The sequence below is a fragment of the Aspergillus tanneri genome (assembly GCF_003426965.1).
Source record: "Aspergillus tanneri strain NIH1004 chromosome Unknown AapTan_5_pilon_pilon_pilon, whole genome shotgun sequence".
NCBI classification, from domain to species: domain Eukaryota; kingdom Fungi; phylum Ascomycota; class Eurotiomycetes; order Eurotiales; family Aspergillaceae; genus Aspergillus; species Aspergillus tanneri.
The window spans coordinates 2,901,264-2,926,769 of record NW_022984632.1 but is presented as its reverse complement, the minus strand read 5'-3'; the positions used below and the strand labels follow the sequence as shown (position 1 = coordinate 2,926,769).

General features: G+C 52.9%; 12 protein-coding genes across 12 annotated transcripts; 5 read left to right on the top strand and 7 right to left on the bottom strand.

Annotated features, from left to right (window-relative positions):
- Positions 1 to 264: 264 nt before the first annotated feature.
- ATNIH1004_010377 (EF hand domain protein) lies at positions 265 to 4,485 on the bottom strand (the record flags this gene model as incomplete). The annotated part of the gene is made up of 5 exons (XM_033574952.1): positions 265 to 294; positions 353 to 3,648; positions 3,705 to 3,905; positions 3,995 to 4,118; positions 4,216 to 4,485. 5 exons carry the CDS (start codon positions 4,483 to 4,485, stop codon positions 265 to 267), a joined length of 3,921 nt encoding a protein of 1,306 aa, XP_033422970.1.
- Positions 4,486 to 5,337: 852 nt separating this feature from the next.
- Positions 5,338 to 7,131, bottom strand: TUB1 (tubulin alpha chain; the record flags this gene model as incomplete). Its single annotated transcript, XM_033574951.1, has 6 exons — positions 5,338 to 5,560; positions 5,658 to 6,612; positions 6,717 to 6,792; positions 6,863 to 6,889; positions 6,994 to 7,034; positions 7,107 to 7,131. The coding sequence occupies 6 exons, from the start codon at positions 7,129 to 7,131 to the stop codon at positions 5,338 to 5,340; spliced, it is 1,347 nt and encodes a 448-aa protein (XP_033422969.1).
- A 704-nt stretch (positions 7,132 to 7,835) lies between these two features.
- Positions 7,836 to 8,621, top strand: ATNIH1004_010375 (uncharacterized protein; the record flags this gene model as incomplete). Its single annotated transcript, XM_033574950.1, has 2 exons — positions 7,836 to 8,123; positions 8,187 to 8,621. The coding sequence occupies 2 exons, from the start codon at positions 7,836 to 7,838 to the stop codon at positions 8,619 to 8,621; spliced, it is 723 nt and encodes a 240-aa protein (XP_033422968.1).
- Positions 8,622 to 9,035: 414 nt separating this feature from the next.
- On the bottom strand, positions 9,036 to 11,879 carry erdS (aspartyl-tRNA synthetase, cytoplasmic; the record flags this gene model as incomplete). Its single annotated transcript, XM_033574949.1, has 1 exon — positions 9,036 to 11,879. The coding sequence occupies one exon, from the start codon at positions 11,877 to 11,879 to the stop codon at positions 9,036 to 9,038; it is 2,844 nt and encodes a 947-aa protein (XP_033422967.1).
- Positions 11,880 to 12,496: 617 nt separating this feature from the next.
- ATNIH1004_010373 (alpha/beta hydrolase) lies at positions 12,497 to 13,519 on the top strand (the record flags this gene model as incomplete). Its single annotated transcript, XM_033574948.1, has 1 exon — positions 12,497 to 13,519. One exon carries the CDS (start codon positions 12,497 to 12,499, stop codon positions 13,517 to 13,519), a length of 1,023 nt encoding a protein of 340 aa, XP_033422966.1.
- A 292-nt stretch (positions 13,520 to 13,811) lies between these two features.
- Positions 13,812 to 14,605, bottom strand: ATNIH1004_010372 (uncharacterized protein; the record flags this gene model as incomplete). Its single annotated transcript, XM_033574947.1, has 3 exons — positions 13,812 to 14,163; positions 14,213 to 14,370; positions 14,444 to 14,605. The coding sequence occupies 3 exons, from the start codon at positions 14,603 to 14,605 to the stop codon at positions 13,812 to 13,814; spliced, it is 672 nt and encodes a 223-aa protein (XP_033422965.1).
- Positions 14,606 to 14,979: 374 nt separating this feature from the next.
- Positions 14,980 to 17,064, top strand: ATNIH1004_010371 (serine hydrolase domain-containing protein; the record flags this gene model as incomplete). Its single annotated transcript, XM_033574946.1, has 4 exons — positions 14,980 to 15,517; positions 15,582 to 15,701; positions 15,758 to 16,013; positions 16,086 to 17,064. 4 exons carry the CDS (start codon positions 14,980 to 14,982, stop codon positions 17,062 to 17,064), a joined length of 1,893 nt encoding a protein of 630 aa, XP_033422964.1.
- A 207-nt stretch (positions 17,065 to 17,271) lies between these two features.
- ATNIH1004_010370 (uncharacterized protein) lies at positions 17,272 to 17,842 on the bottom strand (the record flags this gene model as incomplete). The annotated part of the gene is made up of 3 exons (XM_033574945.1): positions 17,272 to 17,491; positions 17,643 to 17,701; positions 17,768 to 17,842. The coding sequence occupies 3 exons, from the start codon at positions 17,840 to 17,842 to the stop codon at positions 17,272 to 17,274; spliced, it is 354 nt and encodes a 117-aa protein (XP_033422963.1).
- A 412-nt stretch (positions 17,843 to 18,254) lies between these two features.
- On the top strand, positions 18,255 to 19,330 carry ATNIH1004_010369 (uncharacterized protein; the record flags this gene model as incomplete). The annotated part of the gene is made up of 4 exons (XM_033574944.1): positions 18,255 to 18,288; positions 18,642 to 18,999; positions 19,164 to 19,171; positions 19,242 to 19,330. 4 exons carry the CDS (start codon positions 18,255 to 18,257, stop codon positions 19,328 to 19,330), a joined length of 489 nt encoding a protein of 162 aa, XP_033422962.1.
- Positions 19,331 to 19,712: 382 nt separating this feature from the next.
- On the top strand, positions 19,713 to 19,967 carry ATNIH1004_010368 (uncharacterized protein; the record flags this gene model as incomplete). The annotated part of the gene is made up of 2 exons (XM_033574943.1): positions 19,713 to 19,803; positions 19,882 to 19,967. 2 exons carry the CDS (start codon positions 19,713 to 19,715, stop codon positions 19,965 to 19,967), a joined length of 177 nt encoding a protein of 58 aa, XP_033422961.1.
- A 786-nt stretch (positions 19,968 to 20,753) lies between these two features.
- On the bottom strand, positions 20,754 to 22,874 carry ATNIH1004_010367 (rDNA-binding RNA polymerase I transcriptional factor; the record flags this gene model as incomplete). The annotated part of the gene is made up of 1 exon (XM_033574942.1): positions 20,754 to 22,874. One exon carries the CDS (start codon positions 22,872 to 22,874, stop codon positions 20,754 to 20,756), a length of 2,121 nt encoding a protein of 706 aa, XP_033422960.1.
- An 884-nt stretch (positions 22,875 to 23,758) lies between these two features.
- ATNIH1004_010366 (uncharacterized protein) lies at positions 23,759 to 24,517 on the bottom strand (the record flags this gene model as incomplete). The annotated part of the gene is made up of 1 exon (XM_033574941.1): positions 23,759 to 24,517. One exon carries the CDS (start codon positions 24,515 to 24,517, stop codon positions 23,759 to 23,761), a length of 759 nt encoding a protein of 252 aa, XP_033422959.1.
- Positions 24,518 to 25,506: the final 989 nt, after the last annotated feature.

Genomic DNA, 25,506 nt, shown 5'->3' with positions numbered 1-25,506 from the left:
CATCGTTGGAAGTAGAGTACATGGCACAGCACGTCAGTCAATGAAAAGAGGTAGAGAAGAGATAGTACCGCAGGGGAATATACAGAGCAGCGACAGAGATCTGTAGGGTTCAAATCGAGTAAAGTATAAGTAGAGGAGGGGGAAAAAGGAAATGGTTTCAAGTGAGTGCAAGGCTCAAAGAAAAAAAAAAGAAAGAATTAAAGGAAAACCTATGTGCAAAGTAGTGAAATGGTAATGACAGTAAGGAGCATTAATTGCAGGAAATTATGACTTGGACGTCAGATGGTCCACTGCCTACATCAAGATGCCCATTAGTTTGACTCGCTTTTTTGAAAACCGGAGGCCTGCTTACCTTATCAAGATTGTAATCAAATTTCTCTAATGCAGCCAACGACTCCTCGCGAGGGAACCCCATGCCCGTCAATCGTTGGAGAAACTGGTCATCCTCAGTGCTGGTCTGGAGAGCCCATCCGGGTTCCTTGTGGTGCTCGTTTGAGCCGGGTTTAGCACCATTGGTACCAGTTCCGGGGGAGCTGACATTGTCTAGCGGTGCAAAGAGCGCCTCCCAGTCATGAGACTGCGCTGTCGTATTCGTATTGGCATTGGTTGACGATAAAGCGCCACCTGGGGATGAGGTAGCATGAGGGTCGAAATTGAAGAAATCAGAAGAAGCGGGATTCCCGGTGCTGGTGCCAACACCGGGAGAAGTGGGCTGCTGGTGGGATGGAGTATCGAAGGAAAAGTCGAAATCGGCGTGGTTCTTCTGGCTAGGCGTCTCGTCCTCGTCCTCGTCGTCCTCACTCTCCTTCGCCGGTGCGAGATTAAGGCCCGCAAAGGCCGCCTCGAAGTCCGGCGCATTGGACTTCTTGTCACCCACTGTGGGTGCATCCTTGGAAGTGTCCCGCTGTGACTCCCCCCCTATGATCGGTGCCCTCGTGCCCGATTCTACGGAACGGGAGGCGTCCGACACTGCGGTGGGATCCGCATGGTGCGGCAGGAGGCCGTCAACCTCATGCACCACGGTATCCAGCTGCTTATTCGTGCTTTGCTCATAACCCGGCGAACTCTTATACGAGTCCGCCGCAGGAGGCTGGGCGGAGCTGGCACCTGTACCGGGGGCTGGGAACGCTGCAAGCTGTGATGGCTCAATTGACTCAGGCTTGGGTGCCGCATTACTTTGTGGTGGGAAGACAGTCGTGAAGTTGTCGTCGAATCCCATCCGTGCCTCGCTGTCCGTGCTATCGTCGTCGTCGTCGTCTTCGAGCTCATGAATCGGGGGGAATTCCGAGCTGGCAGCTCCATTGGTCTTTTTCGCTTCGCCACCTTGTTTCAAGGAAGCAAAGGCTTCCTCGAAGTCATTTTCTTTTTGAGATTTGGATCGCTTATGCGCTGGTCCTCCAAATAGCTCATCGAAACTTGGATCTTTGGTCTCTTGCTGTTTAGGTTCCCCAGCTGAGGATGCTGCGCCTTCCGCTGTTGTCTCACTGGCTCCAGGAATTTCAGAAAGTTTGGACTTCAGTTCTTCCGTTTCATCGGATGTTGAGGCTGAGATCGGGGCGGCTTCGCCAGACGGAGTCCCGTAATCACTCATTCCAGCCTGTGAACCAGCTCCTATGCTAAAACTGTCCTGGGTACCAACCCTGCTGGCAGGAGGGGAAACTTTGGTGGAAGACGTCGCAGAGTGTGCGTCGCCAAACGGAAAACCGCTAGGAGTGAGTTGCCTTGACTGAGAAGGAGGCGGTGGCTCCAATACTCCCGCGGTAGATGGTGGGGGAGATACCGAGGGCGTTGGGGCGCCAGATGTAGACTTGACCGAAGCAGGCAGGGAATCAGCGCGGAACGAGGTTGGCGGAGGCGGAGTAGGAGCATTTGACGGAGACTGAGCCGCAAACGAAGGCCCAAACAAACTATCGAATGCACGCTGCTGATCATTTGAGATTTGAGGCGACAGTCCATGGCCGTCACTGGAGCCCGTTGCCGTGCGTTTGAAAAATGGATTGGTGTTCTGGCTCGCTGTTGAAGCAGCTGGGCTGCTAACACTGGCTGCCATGCTCGCTGGAGGAGTCTCATAGTTCTCCAGTTCTCTGGGTTGGTCTTTGGAGAGTTTATCCATCTCTTCCTGGATCTTACTCTTTTCGCCCTCCACCGTAGCGAGTTGTTTCTTGTTGATTGCTACTAACCCTTTCTGCTGTCGCGCCTCGGAGCGGGCCTTTTCCAGTGCGGGCTTCAGCTGGGCAACCGCAGCATTGGCTTGGCGAATCTTCTCTTTAAGGCTGGCATTTTCCTGCTGATCGGCGGTCAGCGCAGCCGACACTTGATCATGCTGATTCTGCAAATCTTGTCTGCTTCCATCGATCAATGCATATTCCTGCTGGAGTTTGCTGGTCTCCGCCCGGGATGCATTCAGACGTTCTTCGAGGGCCTTGAAGTTCTTCACCTCCTGCTCATACATCGTCCGAGCCTGTGCAAGCCGCGATTCAAAATCGCGTTTCTGCTGCGACGATTGCGAGAGTTCTTGTTCAGCAGACGTGCGTTTGGTCTGGACATTTTGCATCTCGTTTGCTAATGAGCCAATTTGATTGGACAAGTTGGCCAGTTCTGTTGTTTCCTGCGTCAATTTGCCCGATTCCTCTGGGTCGTTATCTCCAAGAAGGTCATCAGACGGTGGTGGAGGCGATCGGACCGTAGGGGGAGCAACAGCCGAAGCCCCTGTCACTTGGGGTTGAATGCTTTGGCCGAACGAGGATGTGGGAATAAAAGGCTTGAAAGTGGTCGAAGCGCTTGGCGGAGACGCCCTGGACGTCGGTGATGCCGGAGCTTGGAATGGCATGTTCGATCCTCCTGTAGACTGGGGTACTTGGGAAGGAGCTGCAGGTGCGGCGGGAGCCGACATCGAATCGAGGCCAAAAAGATCATCTGCGGCAGAACGAGGAGTGGGCGCTGGAGCTTGTGCGGGAGCAGGCGCCGGCGCAACGTATCCAGAACTGGGGCGACGCATACTAGGTGGGATCAGCGCAGGAGGTAGGGCTTGTGGAAGAGACTCCTTTCCACTGCGCTGCTGTCGGACCAGGTACATGGCCACCGCAAACTCATCTTTGGTCAATTGGCCATCGGCATCAATATCCGCGAGGTCCCATATCTGGGCAAGTGTCTCCTCGGGGAGCTGGGCCTTCATGAAGAATGCAACCGCCTGATCACCACTTATCATACCATTCTTTGACGAGTCGATGGTCGCAAAGACGCTGTCAAAATGAATTTTCTCCTGGGGTGTGATCAGCCAGTCCCCACCGGTCGACTGGGCCGAAAGAGGTGAGCTGAATTGTTGCCTGTTAATGGGACTCTGGGTCCGTTGTGGGCCTGTGAATTGTTTAGGAATCGCCGGCACGGGGGGTACGTCTAGTCCAGGGCGTGTGCCGATCGATGACCGTGTAGAACCCCGTCGTGCAGCAGCTTCGTATAGGCCAGGCGGGACGGTCTGAGGGATGCTCCTCATCGAGCCCGCCTTGTAAGAGGTCAGGAGATGCATCGCGATAATGAACTCCGTTGCATCGAGTGCTCCCCGTTGGTTGACATCCGCCAGGTTCCATATCCTACCCAGTATTTCATTCGGAAGCCTTGCGCGTTCGAAGATCTGCTTTGCAATGTCGCCTATAAAGATAACTCAGTCAGTCTAAAGTATGATTTCCCCCAGTAGGGTAGGGGACTGCACGTGCCAGCGATAACTCCACTCCGGGAAACGTCCGATTTCTCGAACAGCGACACAAACTTGTTAACGTCATCTGGGTTCAACGGTGGGACTCGAATTGGTGCCCCAGCAGCCGGGGGAGGGCTAGTGGTACCGGCATCGCGCGTAGGGGTGGGGGAATGATCGATTACGATGCCGTCGAATTTAGGTAGGGGGCCGGCTAGATTGGCGCACCCAAGTCAATCTCTCATAGTTCATCTCTTGGAGGCCCCTTCAAAGCGAAGGGATGGCGTCAGAGACATCACTCACGTTGTAGTGCCAGTTCATCAGTCGGTGCGCGGCCAGCTTGGGCATGTCCAATTAATCGCAACACAATACCAAACCCCGAAGGCGTTAGGAGACCCCTGTTCTCCTTGTCCGCAATTTGCCATATCTGCAGGTTCGTATCGGGCCCAGGGTTAGCCAGGATTGCTTCCGTATAGGGAGTAAATAAAGAAAGGTTCTCTGGGTGCCATAGGTCATGGACGTACCAAACCGAGAGTTTCCGGAGCCAGCTGGGTCTTCTCGAAGAAAGGGACGGCAACCTCGCCGGTGATGACACCCAGGTTGGTCGTATCGGCAGCCTGGAAGAGCTGGTAAAAAACTCGCTTTTCCTCCGGAGTCAGATTGAGATTCGGTTGTCGTGCTGTAAGGGCGCATCCGTCAGTCCCGTTGGCATTATAATCGGCATCTTCCATCATCCTTCCCCGACCGAGTAGGTAGTTCGTCTCCCCTGAGCTAACCCATCCGGTTCCCAGCATTGTCGGCGCTAGAACTCACCACTGTCAGCCATAATTGTAGTTCTACGGGAGCAGTCCTCCTCCCCTCCTTCCAGATAATGGTTTCTGGCCCAGAATATTCAAACAGCGACGGGCTGGTGTTTAACTGTAGCTAGAAGATGGCCACGGGTATAGATCGATGGCCAAAGCGCCAGTTCCTAGACGGGGAGGGTGGATAAAGAACGGGGCGGCGCAGGGGAGAAACAGAGCCCTGACGGATCAAACGGACGTCGTTGTAGAATTGATTAGGGGGTATGTGAGAAGTGGGAAGAAAGATGAGCAGGGGGGGCGATTGCCTGGCGCTCGCGACAAGCTGTTGGGTTGGAGGCTTTTGGGCGAGGGGAGCAGCGGATGGCTTGATTGGGGCCGTCATGCGGGCGGTGAGGCCGGCAGATTCCAACCACGCAAGACTTCCATGCCTCCACATGGCTAAATGGCTGTAGTAGGTGGGTGTTATGTACGCACATATTTATAGCGATTATTGACGCCTACACTATGAATCCATAGCCACCGCATCGTCATGTTCCTCTTGCTCAGCCACATTGATCATCGAACGAAATTGAATTACAATATCCTAGGTCCAAAAAAACTCGGGGTACGGCGAACGAGCGGTAAATTCATCGCTGCTTCAGGGATATTAAACATATATCAAAGAAAACATAGTCGTGCTAAGCCAAAGCATCTCTCCCCTATTTGCATGTCACCCCAGCTCCGTTAGCCTGGGTCACCGCCGATCCCAAACGCTCGAACAACCACTGGGAAACAGTTACTAACAACAACCATCGAGATGTTCTGTAGCCATGGTCCGGTGTCCAGCTAAGCCATGCCTCCTCTCTAGTACTCAGCTTCAACTTCCTCCTCCATCGAGTCGCTGGCAACCTCCTCATAGTCACGCTCAAGGGCAGCCAGATCCTCACGAGCCTCAGAGAATTCACCTTCCTCCATACCCTCACCCACGTACCAGTGGACGAACGCACGCTTCGAGTACATGAGGTCGAACTTGTGGTCAAGAGCAGACCAGGCCTCGGCGATGGCGGTGGTGTTGGACAGCATGCAACTATCAGGTGTTAGCTTCTCTCTATTCCATTTACTTTTTTGTCTTGCCCTTTCCATGCGAGGTTCAAGTAGGTGAAGGCAAAGCGAAGGAAACATACACAGCACGATCGAGGTTGGCGAGATCGCCGTTGGGCACCTGCTGGGGAGGCTGGTAGCAGATACCGATCTTGAAGCCAGTGGGGCACCAGTCGACGAACTGGATGGTGCGCTTGGTCTTAAGAGTGGCCACGGCAGCGTGAGTCTCCTTGGGCACAACGTCACCGCGGTATAGCAGGCAGGTTGCCATGTACTTGCCGTTGCGGGGATCGCACTTAACCATCTGGTTGTTGGGCTCGAAGCAGGACATAGTGATCTCGTTGACGGAGTTGGACTCGTGAGAGGCCTTGTCCGCGGAGACGACAGGGGCATAGGCAACCAGAGGGAAGTGGATACGGGGGTAGGGCACCAGGTTGGTCTGGAACTCGTTCAGGTCCACGTTCAGGGAGCCGTCGAACCGTAGGGAGGCGGTGATGGACGAGACGACCTGAGCAATCAGGCGGTTCAGGTTCTCGTAGCTAGGGCGCTCAATACCCAGGTTGCGGCGGCAGATGTCGTAGATGGCCTCATTGTCGACCATGAAGCTGCAGTCGGAGTGCTCCAGGGTAGTGTGGGTGGTGAGGATGGAGTTGTAGGGCTCAACAACCGAGGTGGCGTTCTGGGGGGCAGGGTAGACACAGAATTCCAGCTTAGACTTCTTGCCGTAGTCGACGGAGAGACGCTCCATCAGCAGAGCACCGAAACCAGAACCGGTACCACCACCGAAGGAGTGGAAGACCAAGAAACCCTGGAGACCGGCACAGTTGTCGGCCACCCGGCGGACCTTGTCAAGGACCTGGTCAATCATCTCCTTACCAACTGTGTAGTGACCACGAGCATAGTTGTTCGAGGCATCCTCCTTGCCGGTGATCATGTTCTCGGGGTGGAAAAGGCTCTTGTAGGTGCCGGTGCGGACCTCATCAACAACGTTGGGCTCCAGATCACAGTAGATGGTGCGAGGAACATATTTGCCCTGACCTACAGAGTGATAGCACCACGACGGTCAGAATGGTGTATTTAGGAAAGACATAGGGAACAGAACCAATCAAGTATTATGGGAATGTAAAGTGTGGCCAACATACCAGTCTCGGAGAAGAAGGTGCTGAAACCGTGGTCGGGATCAGCCTTCTTGCGCTCTTCGGTCAAGTATCCATCGGCCTAAGGATACCAGCGGTGAGTTCCTCTAATCGGATTTCATTGAATCGAGTACAAATCCAAAGTCACATACCTGGATGCCATGCTCGAGGCAGTAGAGCTGTATCACAACAGTTGGTTAGTCTCCATTTCTTCTTCACCTCGAGGTGATGTCCTCGCTCGGGCTTTCTATGGAATAGATATATTCGTTTTAGTTTCCCATACCTCCCAACAAGAATTGGCGATCTGGCAACCAGCCTGACCAACTGTTCCGGGGGAGAAAAAAACACGTTAGTTACGGGACACGAGGCAAAACAAGGTACAGTTTGGGCACCTACCGTTCAAACTAATAACTTCTCTCATGATGTCGAGTTGAATTGAGACTTAGGAAAAGGAATTAAAAAAATGGGAGAAGAGGTTGGAATGTGGGAAGGATGAAAGGAGGGGAGGCGGTGGGAAAATTCGTTGTGTACGTGCCTAAGACGATCTGTTGTACGAAGGTTCAGGGGTTGGTCTGGTCAGTTAGGGAGTTCTTAGTAAACAGCCAGCGGGAGAGGAAAATCAAAAACAAACGGGTCTGGAGAGAGAATGGGTGGGAATCGAGACGAGAGCAGAAATTGGGGACAACTCACCACGACGATGATGGACAACGAGAAAAAAAACACGACGGGCAGGATGAGATGATGAAATAGTCTGCGATGCCGTACTGGAAGCAGAATTCTCATTTGTTGTGGTCGCTTCAACAACAAAGCCTCCCATGCGCTGTCAACTCCCACCGTTCCCTTTTGGGTCGCGTCACTCGGGGACGCTCTCTGATTGGCGAATGCCCCCCCGTGACCGCCGGATGATTATCATTGATGACTCAGTATGTCTTGGCAATCACGTGTGGCAGCATGACGGCATCAGTTCGAGGTCTGGGTAAATCCTCAGATCGCGAGGGGATTTGAATTTCGTATCGTGGTTGCTGATGACCCTCGCCAGGTTTCTTCTGGTGTTCATCAGCTAGTCCCCTTAACCACCATGGTTGTATAGCTCATCAAACCAGCGCCATCTACCCACTACCGACGATGCAATTCCTCCAATCCCTCCTGCTTCTGCTACCTGTCGTCCTCAATGTCAGCGCCAATGTCGAGAAAACTATCTTCATCGCCCCCTCCCTCACGACCATTCCCACGGTTGACCCTTCCCTCGATGACCTTGGTCTGCAACGACTGTCGCCCCTGAACCCCATTCTCCGCACTCAATTGAACGCCTCCTTCCCCACTGATGATTCCCTCGGCACTGACTCGTGGTACTTCCTGGAGAACCTCACTCCTGGACGGCGATATGAGGCGCGAATCTGCTGGCTAGCGACGGTACGTATTCCCGATGGGGCTATTCTAAATACATATATAATGTCATCTAACAATTCCGCGCAGCAACCAACGGACTTCACTTTGACCACATATACCCTCCTCGATGCGATCGAGGATCCGGCCCTCTTCTCTTCCATTAGTGTCTACTCGGCCGCCCGTCTCGCCGATTACCCCCCGCAAGATATTCCGCCGGACTCAGCGTCGACCGATCCATCACCCACCACGGAGTCGGTGCTCTTCCTGCGCGTCCGAGCTGCGGCGGACTATTACTCGCTTGACCGGTCGCTGATGGAGAGCGTCCCTCCTGTCCGAGCGGATATCATTCTGGATCCGTTCCTAGGGAATGTGTTCCCGCTGTCGCTGGTGCCGACGGCATGCTACATGTGTGTCATTGGGTGTGTGGCAGCGTTGCTGGGATCGTGGGTTTGGGGACAGTTTGGCAAGGTCGCAGAACCATTGTCTGCTCGACAGGCGCTAGAAAAACGGAAGACGAAATGAGAAGAGTGAAATATATAATTAAGCTTCGTGGATACATCAACTGCGTCGCGCTCCTATAACCATATCTGTAATTATATTTGTATTGACGACGCAAAGGAACCGGGTGAAAATTAAAAAAAAAAATTATATCACATCTATGTCCAAATAGGCCATCATTGAACACATATCTGATAATAGAAGCCATGACGTATAGACTGCAGGCATGGCCACATACAAGTCGTCACACCATTAGAAGGGGGGAGGTAGATCTAACCAAAATTATAATATAGCGCGCAAAACAGCAAGGGGAATTCAAACGAAGCAGATGCAAAATAGCCATAGTACATGTCAGTCATCCAAATTTCTATATATACCAAAAATAAGGGTGGTGGTTGTCCTTTATATTTGCAACAGCGACCGAGAGAGATTCCAAAATCAGTCTTCGAAGAAGTGAAGAACGGCTCGGATCCCCTTCGAGCCCAGCCCTTTGGGAGGATAGGCAATATAGAGGGGTTCTTCCCGCGCACCCAGCTTTGCACGGAACTCGCTCTTGCGCACTAGATGGAACTGCTTGGCCAAGGTCTCGTACGTATGCTGCAACATCTTTACTTTGGCGCCCTGCATGTTGTGCCCCGGAGTCATAGAGGTAGTAGCTCCCGCACCGAACGTGAGAGACTTGACTCCGGACCGGGCTGCCGTTTGGATGGCGTGGGTCACGATATACTCAATGACACCGTTCGGGGAGCCAGGGAAATCGAGGCTGTACTTCACCTGCATACCTTGGGCGGGCGACAGCATGGCCAAGGCGACAAAGGCGCAGATGGTGCCTGACTTATCCACAGCATAGAAGTACCAGCGGTGGGCATGGTCGTACCAGGGGTGGATCTCGGACAGGTGCACCTGGGTGCCCTTGCGGTTGTCCAGCCAGTCGCGGATGCGCTTGTCAATCTTCTGGCGCACCTCGTCTGATACCATCTCCCCCTGGTTCAGGGCCACAAGTTTTACTCCGGTGCTCTCCGCGTGCCGAATCTTACGCGCAATCTCCCCATCAGACGCTGCCTGATTGCGCGACGGATCCACTCGTTCCTCGGCAATGCAGGACAGACTGCGCCAGCCGAGCTTTTCACCCAGAATCTTCTCCACGTCGAGCGAACAGAGCATCCAGATGGGTTTGTACTTGGTCTCGCGACGTAACCACTGTAGGAACTGGGTGATGACGCGCGTGTATTGGCGGGGGTCACACAGAGGATTACCGGGGATGATCACATGGCTGTTGCTGCTAGGCACGTAAGAAATCGCCGCGCCGGTGCCCCGGTCGCGCCAGATCTTGAACCGTTCATCCCCGAACGAGGTGGAGGTCGCATCGCCATAGTTGGCGATGAGATGCTCAAGGGGTTGGAACGCCTCGTCGTTCGGGGCCAGGTTGCCGACCTTCTCACGGACCCAAGGTGGGTCGATCGTCGAAGATTCGGGGTGGCGGAGCTGCACGTCTGCGGGCTTCGCGGGGAAGCTCTTGGGGTCGCGATAGAGGAGGGATGCCAGCCGGATGTTGCCCAGCTTCAGCAAAAGCATCAACAGACGCTCAAGACCAACGCCGGCGCCCGCATGAGGGGGTGCACCCCAACGGAAGCCTTCCATATACTCCTCCATGCTTTCCGGATCGATGCCCGCGCGGCGCATATTCTCCTCCAACATGTGGGGGTCGTGAATTCGCTGGCCTCCCGACACGATCTCCTGGCCGCGGATGAAGATATCAAACGAGTTCGTGAAGCGGCTGTCGTCCGGGTCGGGCATCGTATAGAACGGACGGGCGCCGACCGGGAACTTATCGAGGATGTAATAATCGGTGCCATACTTCTCCTTCACCAGCTCTCCCAGACGAATCTCGTCGCGCGTGTGCAGGTCCTCGTCCTCGGGCAAAGGGTTACCATCCTCATCGCGCCATCCCGAGTCGTTGAGCATCTTGATACCATCGGAGAAGCGCACGATGGGCGTTGTCTCCAGCCAAATCACATCCTCCGACGGGAACTGCTGCTTCACGATCTCGACCTCGCGCCGGTAGCGGCGATAGATCCCTTCCAATATGCCCTTGATCACGGCATCCAGCACATCTAGCATCTCGTGGTAATGCTCGTCGATCGCCATCTCAATATCCAGGCCCGTATACTCGGTCAGGTGACGATGCGTGTTGGAATTTTCCGCGCGGAACACGGCCCCGATCTCATAGACTCGACCAAAGTCGGCGGCAATCGCCATCTGCTTGGCCAGTTGGGGACTTTGGGCCAGGAACGCCGATCGTGCGAAGTAGTTGACCTCGAACACGCTGGCGCCGGATTCGGTGGCCGACCCCTGCAACTTGGGGGAGTGGATCTCGATAAATCCACGCTCATCCAGAGCATATCGGAACAGATTTCCAATGCCGGATTGGATGCGGAAAATCGATTGCGAGGTGGGGGTGCGCAAGTCCAACAGACGGTTGGTCAATCGCGTCCGGTCGGGGATGTGACTGCGACGGCCCTCGACACGGTCCTCCTCAGGCGTGCGGATCTCAGCCTCGTACACGCTGAAGGGAACGGGCTCCTCGCGGCGCACGACAACGTGAATGGCGTTGACGGCGATCTCGACATCGTGGATGGTGCAGCCGAGCACGGGCACCTCGGGGGCATGGATGGTGCCGCGTACCTGCACGATGTTCCCCAGGCGCAGGTGCTCGGCCCATTGGACCATGGCGATGGATTTGACGCCCGGTTCCTCATGCAAGACACCCTGGAAGGTGGACAGCTGTTGGCGGAAGACCAAGAAGACCAGCTTGGCACTCATGCGACGCACGATGTGCAACCGGGCCGTAAAGAGGATCTGCTTCCCCACCAGGTCAGCGGAGATGTCCTCGAATCTGGTCCGGTGCTCCTGCGAGCGAGTGCGGGACTGGATGAGGGGCAGATCGCCATAGCGCGCCTTCATCTCGGGCGTCTCGTTTCGGGCAGCCTCGGTGATCTCCTCCTTATGGCGCTCCGATTCCCCCGACTGGCGGTCCTCACTCAGCCGTGAGCGTTCTTGACGCCGTTGCTGACGCGCCAGACGTTTCTGTTGGTTCTTGCTCATGGCTCCTGTGGAGGAATCATCCGAGACATCTTCAGACGATGAGACATAGTCACGATCGCGCAAGAAGCCACTGAGGATACTGCGCCGGGGGGAGCCTTGGGAGTTCTTAGAAAGACCAGAGTCATCTTGTTCACCGAGTCTCGGTGTGAGTTTGGAGAGAGCCCGTTTAATGGACATGATGGTCGTAGAGAGACGGGAGCATATATAGGGAGTGTAGAAAGATATGGAGGGGTATAGAGAGGAATTGATAAAAATAGAGACAAATCCACAGAATTGAGAGATCAATGATAGACAATTCACAAAGCACAGGTAGATGGAGAGGAAAGAAAAAAAGGAGAGGAGAAGAGAACAGACGAAAAAGCTGGAAAAGAGCAGTCCTCGGAACGTGATGTCATGCTTCGTCCCTTTTCGGCGAAAGAGGCGAAACTGATTAATTATTCTCGTCGAGATTTTGGGCCCATTCATTCATTCCTTCCATTATATTCCTTCTACTTGCTTCATCATCCCTTTGTCTCGTCCGGTTCCTTTCCCGTCCGATCGGACGTCCGTCCGTCCCTTGATGTTGTCTGCTTAACTTTACTCACTCTTTGGATCATTCCATTCCCCCATGTCTCGGCGGACTGGCCATTTCCGCTATATAATCAATATCGCCTCTCGCTCGACTTCCTCGTATTCCCTCGTTTTGTTCCGTCCCATTATAGTTTCTTTCAGTCTCCGTCGAATTATTAAGTTCTCATCAAGTCTTCTATCTATCCACTAACTAATCCCCTCCCTCCCCCACAACATTCATTCCCATGGTTGCTTCCCCTTCCCCTCGCTGGTGGCTTCTGGTCCAAGCCGTTTTCTGGCGCTTCTGCATGCGCCTCGGCATGTCCATCCATGATTTTTCGCCCCCTCGGCCTCCCCGAAGGTCCTTTGTCCGAACCATCCCGGTAGGGAATTCACGCATCAACCTATATTTCTACTGTCCTCCAGAATACACTCAAGGCCGCAAGAAGGGTCGTCGTTGGCCCGTCGTGGTCAATTTCCACGGGGGTGGCTTCACCCTCGGGAGTCCCACCGATGACAGTCGCTGGTGTCACTGGGTGTTGGACGACGTGGGTGCCGTCGTGGTCAGCGTGGGATATCGCCGGGCACCCGAGCATCCCTTCCCAGCCGCCGTCGATGATGGAGTTCGAGCCTTACAGTATCTGTCCTCCCATGCGACCGAGCTGGGGATCGACGTCTCCCGCATCGTGCTCAGTGGGTTTTCGGCGGGGGGCAATCTGGCGGTCACCGTGCCGCTACGGCTGCGCAGCTTGATGTTGCAGGATGCCGTGAACCCCGTCCTGGATCGAGCGGAGTCGACCGAGCAACTGGTGGCCACCTCAACCAGCGACCTGAATATCGTCGGCCTCTTCTGCTGGTACCCCATCCTCGACTTCGAGGAGCCCCGCGACCACCGACGGGCGATGAGTATCATGCCAAACAAGACGCTTCCCAACTTTTTCACCGATCTCTTCGACGAGTCGTATCTCCCCGATCACTCGGACCGCCGCTCTCCCTTCGCGTCACCCGTCCGGGCCGGGGATAGCATTCTGGCCGAAGCCCTACCGCATGACATCTTCCTGTATATCTGTGAATGGGACATGCTGATGAACGAGGGCCAGCAGTTTGTGCGTCGGCTACAGGGCATCAACAAGCATGTGCGGTCCATGATGATCGAGAAAGCACCGCATGCCTGGGACAAGTCGTGCAATCCGTTCCGCGACCAGGACAAGGTGGATATTCTTTATCGTGACGCTTGTGCCGATATGAAGGCGATTTTCGATGCGTAGGTCTCGATTCTTTCTTTCTAGTTCGTTTTTGCATGGGTACGTGGCGTTCGGGTGGCATTGGCGTTCCCGTTTAAAGATGGGTCACTTTGCAGAAGCGATTCCTAAATTTTCTTTGGATGTATGTACATATCTTTCCTCTGGACTACCATCATAGAAGTGTGTTGTGGATGACGGTTGCTGTCTACTGGGCAGCAACCCTGCATTCGAGCAGCCAATGATGGCCATGATTTTAGCATCTCTAAATCACTTGCATGAATCCTAAGAATCTCTACTTCAACTACCTTAATACCCCTCAACAACCTGATCCCGGTCCTGATCTAGACGCAACCGGCTTCCTCCCCGTCACTGCCATGTACTTCCACCCTTGACGATAATTGACCATGACCGCAATCGTGTTGATGAAAAAAGCCTTCAAACCCAGCGCTACCACCTCCACACATGACACCCATAGCACGACGACCAACACCCGTTGCAACGCCGACACATTCCGCGTGAGATCCGCCTCACGCACATCCTGGAACCCCCTCTGGACGAGACTGTGCGCCAGACCTCGTTGCGCGGCCGACCCCGTCGTGAGGGCGCCGTACTCACGCACCTTCTGATCCTCCGGGGTGGTTGCTGCGTCGACGGCCCCCCGTAGAAGTCTACTGATCATACTCGTAGAAAGCCACGCAACCATCTGGCTTCAAGAACCGGTAGATTTCGCCCACCACGGTGGACAGATCCAAGGCATGGACCGGCGTCTTGATGGTATAGACGCCATCGGGCGAGTCAGACGACACAGTGTCGAGATGATGGTTATCGTGGCGGTGGACGGTCACTTTCAGGTCCTTCTTCCGGGCGCGACGAACCTAGTCGCACCACCTTCTGCGGAAGCACGTCGATGGCATGCATGCGCAGTCACTTGGCGCCCATGTTAATGACGGCCTGGCGATCTCCACAGCCGGCGTCGAGCACGTTCGTACCGCGATCCACTTGCAGAGAGACATAAAGGCGGTCTTCCACGGCTAGAAGGGCCCGATGAACGGGGAATGGACACCAGGTGTAAGCATAGTAAGGCAGATGGGCACGACCGCCGAAGGGCATCCAATTGGATACGGGTTTAAAGGGCGTTGTAGTATCGGTGGAGATCCGTGATGTATCGTCTGGTGGGCCATGATAATCTAGAGACTCTGATGGAGACGTATATAGATGTACGTGGGTGATGGTTCTTATTGTTCTTGGATTCGCATTGTTCTTTCTTTTCCATTGTCGAAGTGCCAAGTCCTCACCGAATACGATACTTGCCCGATCGGGTCATTCGTATTGCTTCACCTCTACTGCTGCGTCCTTCAGGATATTGGATCGGATGCAGAATCTTAGTATATAAACCAGTACATCCAGCATGAGTAGCCTCCTGTATCTAGCATATGAAGTTGCATGGGACTTGAACATACAGCAAAAAGTATCGGACTTCCACCATGAAATTTCTCTACAACTTTCTCTCCCTCCTCACCATTTCATCCGCTCAATTTCCCTCCCCTCCTTCTCTCACCCCGACTCCCTCCTATCCCGGCTGTCCTCCAGATGGTCCTCTTCTCCCCCGACCCTCCAACCTCGCCCAGTCCCCTGACTTCCAGTCCGCCGCGAAGAACCTCACTTCCGCCCTGGACGCAGCGGTCGGTGGCACTCTCAAGGCAGGCTGGAATGTTGACAACGTCTCCTTCTCTCTGGCAGTGGTGTCGCCGAACGGACCCCAATCTATCAACCAACCTCTGTGGGAGTATCACCACCACGCCAGGAACAACACCCAGGGCGTGAAAACCGTTACCCGCGACACCCAGTACCTGGTCGGTTCGATTTCCAAGGTCTTCTCAGCGCTGGTCCTGCTGAGGTCCGGTGTGGACCTGCAGTTGCGTGTGACGGATTTCTTCCCGGAGTTGAAACAGTCGAGGATTGCTTGGGATGAAATCACGCTGGATACGTTGGTGGAACATTCTGCTGGGATTTCTCCCAACTGTATGTCCATCTATCGATTATTCACTCTATGGATAGACTTGAGCTAATGAGGAGAGTACAATAGTGGTTTATGAATTCTTCTTCCTGGAACCGGTCTACAAGAGTCTGGGGTTCCCTGCGCTGAATGAATCGCAGTACCCGGACTGCGGCGTGACCGGTCTGAATAAATACTGCTCTAGAGAACGTATGGCATGTCCTAATTCTCCTTCTTAACAGTCAGAACTAACTTCAGTGGACCAGAAATCTTCCATGAGCTCCGTACCATGAACCCTGTGGTGCCTGTCAATTCGAAACCCATCTACTCGCAACTTTCGTTTCTAGTCTTCTCGCTCTGTCTGGAGAAAGCCACCGGCAAGAACTACACCCAACTCTTGCATGAGACGGTCATCCAGCCATTGAACCTGTCCAACACGGGTGTCTCACCGGGCGATAGCGCGAAAGCAGCAATCCCCAATGGGATGTCTTCATGGGGATCCGACTATGGTTACAATGCACCGTAAGATACTTCTATCCCCGTTCCATCACCAATATACTCTGTGCCCCAGCTGAACACTACAAATAAACAAAGAGGAGGCGGTCTGTACTCCTCCACTGCAGACCTGACCACCGTCCTGAATCACATCCTCAACCATACCATCCTGTCGACACCCTCCGCCGTGCGAAAATGGCTCAAACCATACTCCATGACCAGTTCTCCAAACAATCTGGTTGGCAAACCATGGGAGATCCTACGCACGACGCACCTCACTCCGGACCACCCCCACACCATCGACATCTATGGCAAATCCGGTGGTGCGGCGGGCTACGTCTCGCAGATCGGGGTCATCGATCAATATGGCGTCGGCGTAGTGGTGACGACGGCGGGACCGGTCGACTCGATGAATATCCTCTATCAATCTGTATTGGGGACTTTCATGCCTGCCATCGAAACGGAGACGCGACGACAGGCAAGACAGTACACGGGGGAGTGGAAAGCCCAGTCTCTCCCTCCCATCCACTCTCACTCTCAGACTCACTCTCAGTCCCAGAAAAAGCTAAATATCCGTGACGATGGGATCCACCTGACTCTTACACAAGATTCGCACGCAGGAATCAAGATCACGAATCTCACCCGCAATGGGACCTCCATCCTCCAGGCCATCGAAACCGTCTTCCTATCCACTTACACGTCGGTGGGGTTTGGAATTCTAGGGACGGAATTCCGCCTGTACCCAACGGAGCTGGAATACGCGGTACCGAAGGAGGAAACGCGCGCACTGCTGGCGCAGATGGGTCAGACGAGCAGCCGCACGAACGACGACGGCCAAAGTCTTGTGCGTCAAGAGTGGCGCGTGAATCTGGATATCATACCGCTGGACGGGGCGGCCATGTCGCAGTTGCCCGGACAGGGAAGTCTGGATGCGTATTGCGCATCGTGGCAGGTAGTGGATTGGATGCGGTATGGAGGCGAGGCGTTAGATCGGGTGGTGTTTGTTCTTGATGAAAATCAGACGGTGTTAGGGGTAGAGGTACCTGTTTTGAGGGGAGGGTTGCTGAAGAGATCTTAATCAGACATATATATGTAGCTGTAAATTGAGACACTGACTTTTTTTTTTTTTTTTTTTTTTTTTTTTTGAAACGGGAAATACTCTCATGGCTATTGATCACTAACCTACGAAATGCAATGAAGACCAAAAATATACAAAGAACTATATACCGAACCCTATGCCAGGAGTACGGATACTGTCTGTCCAAATCATGACTATCGCGCACATTTAGAGAGAGCCCGGTACATCCGCAGAATCATAGAGCACTTTCATCCATCCCACTTCGTCCAGCATACAGCCCTCGACTAGGTCGAACTCTACCTTCAGACCAACATAGTTCGGCTCATCTCCCTGAGGATTCAGATCCTCTTGTGTCCACCTCCCATTGATGAGAATCACGAACACATCATCATTGGGGGGTGCAAAGCTATCCTTCTTCTTGACCCACCTATAGTACTTTCTGAGCTCTTACCCTCATTTCTGAGACATAATTAACCCCCGCAAGTCTGTCACAAATTTCAATTAGGTAAAACTCGGAATTTGCCAAGCACAGTAAAGACGCTTGTTAGCCCAAACCATAACTTATGGTCCGGACGCACTTGGACAGAAACTCGCCATCAAACCAGAACCGAATGACATCCACGCGACATCGTTCAGCCTACTGCAGTACCCAGGAGGGTTAACACCCCAAATCAGATGCTTGCATCTGCGCGAGGCTCCAAACCGCATCGGTCTGCTCGATATGGATCTCAAATGACACACTACTCGAGACCATAACTCGACGCCCAGGACTATTCATGGGGGCACGACCGTACTTCAGAGCATTTGTTATGAAGCTAGCAAACCGAAAAATCATATCCTCTGGCCAGGAGAGACTAATGCATATCCTATCTGCCCCGCTGTTGTGCGCCGGAGAAGCATATATGGGACCAGAAGATAGCAGATGAATGCTTCAGCTTGGAAGGAGTTACAGGTGTAAAAGGGAGTATCTGCACGGTGCGACTGAACGAGGTTGACTCTCAAAAGTGCTGTTGCTCTTCGCTTGTCACTCATTTTTTTCTCTTAATCTTATTTTATCTTGCTTGTCACTTGCTTTTCTTTCTTACCCTCAAAACGAGGGCATTGGAACCGGACCATCCTCTTTGATATAGTGCTCAGTATCCTTTGGGCTATCTTTTGGCCGCACTCCGCTCCCATTCCATATTCGAAACATGTTACCCGAGACACAGCTTGAACACAAGCCTGGTCTGCCGTGGCTCTTATTCGTGTGGCCCTGACCCCTGTAGTAATGGTGTACGCTGTGCTGCTAGTGGCTATTGTGGTATGGTCTAACATATTGTGGTATTTGATGTTTTAAACCACGAAGCTACCGCGGAGTGCGGACAGCATGCAGCGACCCTGGCAAAACGTGTCCGCTCAATACGTGCTGCAGTCAATATGGATTCGTAAGCGGTCTTCCCTTACATGGAATTTTCCAGAGCGAGCTTGTGCTACACAGAGTACTGAATCATCATAGTGTCGTACCACAGAGGATTTCCGTGGAAGTAGTTAAGTGACTTAGACTCGCTATGGATGGAAACTAAACTAACAACTTACAGAGGGATGCCAAAGCAACTGTGTCTTGCACCCGAAGCCACCGGGTAGTAGTTCTTTGAGGGGGGTATTCCAAAACAAGGCCATCGGGTATTATGAAGCATGGATGGCTCGGAAGAGCTGCCAAAATGTCAAATCCAACGGACCTGCCTTTGGACGCGCGAACTCAGTGAGCACGTTGATGTTTAAGGGCAAGAAAGTAGTTGCTTACGGGTTCTTCAGTATCAACTTCTCTTTCGCATATATCGAGCCATCAGCCTATCAAGTGATGACCATGGACTCGGCCGCTCCAGTCAGTCTTTTCAAAGAGACTACCGCCAAGTCCATTAAACAAGGCCCTGTTTTTGCCCGTATCGGTGGCTGGTAAGTTCAGTTGTCTGAGAGAGGCATGGCAAAAACAATACTACGAAGATGGTAGGGCTTTCTTCGACTATCATACAGAGACCTAAACGTTATTTGGCGAAATCGCCGCCGGTGCGTCCAAGAGACAAATGGTCGCAGACAATGTCGTGCACATTATGAAGCAGGACGGTACGTATGACTTCATCAGGTCATCAGGGAATAGGAATCGTTTTTCCTGATCGATACTAACGTTTGTGCAATAGGGTTGGACGGTGTAGATCTTGATTGGGAATACCGTGGAGCTGGCTACGGAGGCGGAAAGCCCGAGGACACGGAGAATGATGTCTTGTAGCTTAAAACAAGTCTCTGCGAGAGACATTTGACGCTAGCGGGAGCAACTTCGGCTTGCCTTTCACAGATCCATCCTCATATTGGTACTTCCGTTTGTTCGACCTACCGAAGATGGTCAAGTACAAGAATTGGATCAATATGATGACCTATGACCTACATGGGGCCTGAATGCTGGCAACCCGATTGGTAGTATCGTTCAAGGGCACACTAATGTCACGGAGATCAAAACGGCTTTAAAGTTCTTTTAGAGGGCCGAAGTCCCTCCCGCCAAACTTGTGCTTGGCTTCGGTTTCTACGGTCGATCCTTCACTCTGCAGGACCTTAGCTGCATGAACCCAGGATGTTATTTCAGCGGCGCATCCACAGCTGGACCCTGTTCGAACATGGAGGGTATGCTTGCGAATACGAAACGAGTTCTTATACTCGTTGGGATAGAAGACCGCTATGGAGACTCAAACACCCTTGCGAAACGGGGTAAAACCGAAGAAGAAATAGTCAAATAGGGAACATGCTAACTGTGATGGTATTCGCTGCGTATCCCTCCATCGGCAGGACGTTCAGGAATCCACAAGGGTCACGAGTCCTCCGCCGAGCTTTTCAACAATGGCCAGGCATACGTTCCTGTGGCTCCTCTGTAAAGTTACCATGCTCCCAGAGAAGCCAGTTAAGGGTGAGCTAAAAGGATTGAATGCGGAGCATGTTATCGACGAAACTTGGCTCCAGATGCAATGTTTGAAGAGATAAGCACGATCATTTTACCAATGGCCAGTCTGCAGAAAAAATTACGAAACAGTTTGTTATAGACGCTGCCAGTGAGAAGATTTCCTCTAGCCCAGCGACCTAAAGTTGAGGCGCGCAACAGTGGCAGGCACCTACAAAATTGCGAGATGGTAATGGCCGAGTTACATAACTTCTCAGAACTAATCCCAACCATGAGGATGCCGCCAAACTACTCTATGAAGTACCCGCAAAATGATAATCGCGAAGGTCCTAGCGGGCCTCGAGACTCACGGTCTATGAAACCTGACAGTTTCATAGAAAAAAAAAGGGCGTCACTGCTAGTTATGTCCTACTGCAGAATCAGCGGTAGCTGGATCGCAACCACTGTACGCTTGCAGGAGGTACTGTCTCCGTGTTCTTATACATCTAGTAGACACTAAGAAAACAGTAGTAGTGTTAAAGATATAAATCTTAACAGAACGTCTCTTGCAGATATAGATAGAGAGATATCCTGGATGCAAGACTCGAATTGATCAATCCTATCCTTGGTGGTATACAACAAATCAAACCGCTAACTAGTAAAACCAAACGCCACGCTGAACCGAAATCAGTCACTTTTCTAAGCCCTTTTATGTGGATCAATCATAAATCAATCGTGGGTATTGAGCATGGCAAAAAGATCAGAAATATAAATTCAACCCCTCTCATTCCTCATCCGTTTCAGTCCCATCGCTCAACCCGTCCTCTGAACCGGTCTCATCCGCCTCACTGTTTGAGTCTTCGTGGTCGTCCAGTCCGGGAATCCCCCGCCATATGACGTAGTCGCCCTCCAGCCAGCGACGGCTACGAGGCAGCTGGTACGGATCAAACGGGAAGTATGCGTCCAGCTGGTACCCGAGATCCTCCCCCGCTCGCGTCTCCCGTTCGACTTGGCTGAAGCGAGGGTCGGCCAACGCCGAGAGGCTGCGGTACGACGACATACGCACCCGCTTGTTGGTCTCGAGGATGCTGAACACGTACATGAAGTTCAGGTGCTGTGACATGCGTGCAAACTCCGACACGATCGCCGGCGAGCACACCTTAAGCGGGTTGAGTTTGGAGAGGATCGCCTGGTGCAGCACCTCCTTGACCATGGGCGGGAAGGTGATGTCTTCCGGTTCGAGTTCATCCACCTGGTCGGGGTTGTCACCCTCCACCGCCGCCGCCGTCAGGTCCCGCCAGCGGAAGCAGAAGATGTACAGCAACGCCTGCGCCGTCGAGTAGAACGGTCCGTACCGACGCAGATCTGGGCCGCGGCACGTCGCCTCGTAGTCGACCCGGAGGTTGTTCAGATGCGTACCCAGCAGATCGAACACATCCCGCACGACTTCCCCCGAGACATGAGCGCCCCGCGCAACAAAGCTCGCCAGGTAGGCCGCGGCAGACTGTCGCGTGACCGCTGGCTGCATCTTGTTGAAGATAAGTTGGACGCACGTAGCGGCAAACCGGTCCACCAGGATCGGAGACGTCTGGGAGAAATGGAAGAGAAGGAACTGCGTGTGTCGCGACCGGTAGGTGGGGAGGATAATGGTCTGGAAATGACTGAGTAAAAGATCCAGCGCGTTCTCCTTGTCGTCGATCGTGCCCGTCGTGAATGGAGGTGCATAGTACTCAAAGAGGGAATCGATCATGCCGTCCAACTTCAGGATGTTGTCCTTGATCGTCTTGATCCGTTGCGACTCACCGTCAAGCGACTCGTCGCTCATGACTGACGCATTGTCATCGTCATCTTCCTCGTCCGCGAACATGGTAGCCTCGGGGGAGACTTCCTGCAGAACCCCTTCCTCGTCTTCGTCCTCGATATCCTCCAGGTCGACCTGGATCTGAACATCGATCTTGACAAGCTTCTCGGTAATGAGAGCGAGGATATCGGCTTGCAGCTCCGGAGCGTACCCGATCACTCGGATCAGGTTCCGCGTGTATGCGATATTCGCCTTGGCCGAGTCTGAGTCAGAGGGGAATTGGACAGAGAGGATCGGTGATAACGTTCCGCTACCAGAAGGAATTAGCCCGATCACATGTCGCAGAGCCATATGTATTCGCGTGTATATCTCCAGTCCATGTATGGGGGGGTAGCCAGGCAGTTTGCCGATGCCACTGGGCAGCTCGCCCATGTAATTGACGAGCATCTTGAGCACCGGTCCCAGATTACCACCCTGGGCCGCCGCAAGATTACCTAAGAAGCGAATATACAGCTTGACGTACGATTCATCGCGCCCGAGCCACTCGCTTTTCAATACCGCATTCACTAGCCCATTGCAGCTGCGGTCCAAAGATGACACATTTGACATCAGTCCCAGGAGGTGATGTCTTAGCGTCGTATGTGTAGGTACATCCAAGGAAAACTCGCCATCCTCGTCTCGGCGTCGCGGATCCGCAGAGAAGAGTTCCTTGATCCGGTCATACGCCTCGCTACCACTCCCAGAGACATGACGTTGAATGGCCCTGCGCACCTCTTCCCGCACCACGGCCGCACTCTTCTCCTGCGTTCCAGCACTTCCTGCCTCCATTAATTCGCAAGAAACCTCACGCGTCTGCACTTCCTTCTCAAACTGCACTCGGGCCCGTTTCCGGGGACTCGGGGTCGAGTCCGGTTCAGAAGAAACGGACGACGATGATAGCGAGAGATCCATCTCTTCCATTCTGTGTTTCAGCCTAGGGGTGGTACTATCTTTTTTAGGTGTCTTCAAGATGGATACTGGGGAAGACACCGGGATCATCTTGGAAGGGTTGGTCGGTCTGGCTGCCGTCGCTGGGCTGCGCAAGGCGGTGGCGAGGGCGACCATGACAGGATGGACGGTTTTATCAAGAGAAAGGTGGCTGGAGAGGATGGATACAGTGCCCAACGTCTCGTCATTTGTGGCTTTCCCACAACAGAAAATGTTTGTTCTAAGGATTCGATCACAAGGAGCAGTCGAGCACACGACACCACTGGAAGGGGGGCGAGTCGAGGTCGAATAATCTGCTGTGTAATGCTACAGCTAACGCTCACACGGGAAGCAAAAGGGGATGGTTGAAGGTCCGTGGCATCTATTTGTCGAACCCACAAACTGGTGGAAGACAGGCCGACGAGGAGGAAGAAGGGTAGACGCTCGAATGGAGCGACGAAGATTATCAAAGCGGAGAAATCGTGAAATTTTTGCAGTGGGGCCGTGGCGCCTGAGGCTTCCACACCCGTGACCAGCCCGTGACCGTGCACCATAGTGCCGCTTTTCCCATTTAAGCTAGAGAAGATTACGCAACTGTCTACAAATTGAGATCGGAGTTCTGTAGGATCTTTGGTCTTAGAGACGCTAGCTAACATGTGCAGATAAGTACAGGTCTGAAAAACCCACGTGCTCTTCCAGCAAATACACCCTAACATATCCCATTCAATCGAAAACAGAGAGCAAGGGACAAAAATAAAAAGTATAGGGAAATCACAATCCTCCCAATGGTATATAGCGATGTTCAAAACAAAAACGAAAAAAGAAAGAAAATAATACGTAAATAAATAAAACGGCAACCGATTTCGGAGTACATGACATCGTTAAAAGAGCGAATATTCGCGGGTCATGAAAGATCGACAACCAGGAATAGTCCAGGAAGAATGTCCAGTTCTTCCATCCATCCCGGCGCATCCCGGCGCGACATCAAACGGTTTTCGAGGCAACGCAAAGAATGAATCATTTCATAGCCATGAGCCAGAGCTGATGGGTCCAAGATGATCGTCGAAGATGCTACCGTAGAGGTCTTCAATTTCCACCAGGTACTCGTCCACCGTGAACTTCTTCAGTCCCTTATTCAGCAAAAGCAACTCCTCATCATCCAACACACATCTTTCCCCGCCAAACTCCTCCACGACCTCGTTGACCTGCTCCAACTCCTTCCCAAAGGGATGGGGTTCGGGTTGGAAAAGGTCCTGTGTCGGTGGAGGGGCAGGACGGCTGCGACTGGAGTTCAACGGAGGCGGCGACATTCGGGACAAGGAGCGTTGGCGAGCCAGTTCTTGATGCGACCGTTTCGTGTGAGACAGGGCTCGCTTGGGTACCAGCGGGGTCTCCGTAGAAGATGACGTTGTCGATGTTGATGAACGAAGGTGGCTCGTCACGGTAGCCGATCGCTTGGGGAAATATGACTGCATAGGGTGGGATTCGACGGGTGAATCATCGGGCGTAGTAATCGCAGAGCCAAAACTCTGGTGCGCAAAGGACATCTCCGACTCATCGGCAGATTGCAGCGAGGAATTTGACGACGAACTGGCCGAGTGGAGATCGGGTGCGTTGTAGGCCAACATGTTCGTCGTTGACAACAGTTCCACGGGTGCAGAGATATTTCCTCGTTTGATAGTGCCCGAGTTGAACTTGACTTGGCCCTCGCGATAGGGCATGGGCGCTGAAACCTCGGGACGCTTGTGGCGCTTGGTGAATGCGCGGGTGATGGTTGACATGACGGCAGAGATCTAAGATATAGCGTTCGACAGTTCGATCGGTCTCAAATGAAAGATTTCCAACGGTCGGCTTTGGCAAGATATAGAGTATTTGTATTGGAGATACTATTTTTAGGGACTACCAGATCCCTTCGTTTCCGAAAGCACCCGTCACCTTTTGGCGGAGACGTCGATAAAGAATGTGCGACTGACGATCGCGGGTGTGGAGGCAAAAGAAGGTATGGAAGATCGATGACCGGAATGTCTGATATCAGATATCAATCGAGTGCGGTACACCACACAAAAGTCCAGTGAGTGAAATTAAATGATAATGAACGTAGAGACAGGGGTCGACTGGTTCCCTGGTCTTTTATGTTTCTTGCCCAGCAGAAGAAAAAAAAAAAAAAAAAAAATAAGAAGGATGGGGAGTCTCGCCTCAGGCTGGTGGGCTACTTGACTCAAGGGGGGTGTTGCTGCTGGAGCGGAAGTACCGAAGCGGACAACCAGGACGCGCCACGGGGGAGAGGATAGGAATAATAAGTACGTTAAGGAATAACTCAGAGTCACTGGGTGAAAGGAAGGAATGCAGGATACTCTGATCCAGGAGAAGAGAATGGAGAGAAAGGAAGAAACCAGTCCGTGAAGAATCCCCCAGGGAGGAATGAAGTGGGAAAGAAAATGAGTGGGAGGAGCGAGAACAAAGAGGGGAAAGGGAAGGGAAGGGGCAGCAAATTCTGTCTGGTCAGGCCGGGTTCAGGTTGGGTTTGCTCACTTGCTATGGATCCAGTCTCTGTTCGTCCCGCAAGTCCTTCACGGTCGAATCAAAGTCGGTCCCCTTTGTCCTTGTGTTTTTTGGTTCTGCTTGGGTTTGCCCTCATCCGTGGTTTTCAAAGGTCGAAACTGATAGTACAAGTCAACCAGATGTCATGGATCCATGGTATGCTTCGTCAGGGTCTGACGATTGATTTAATTCCATTTACGAGTTTTTCAGACCTCTCACTGTAGTCAAC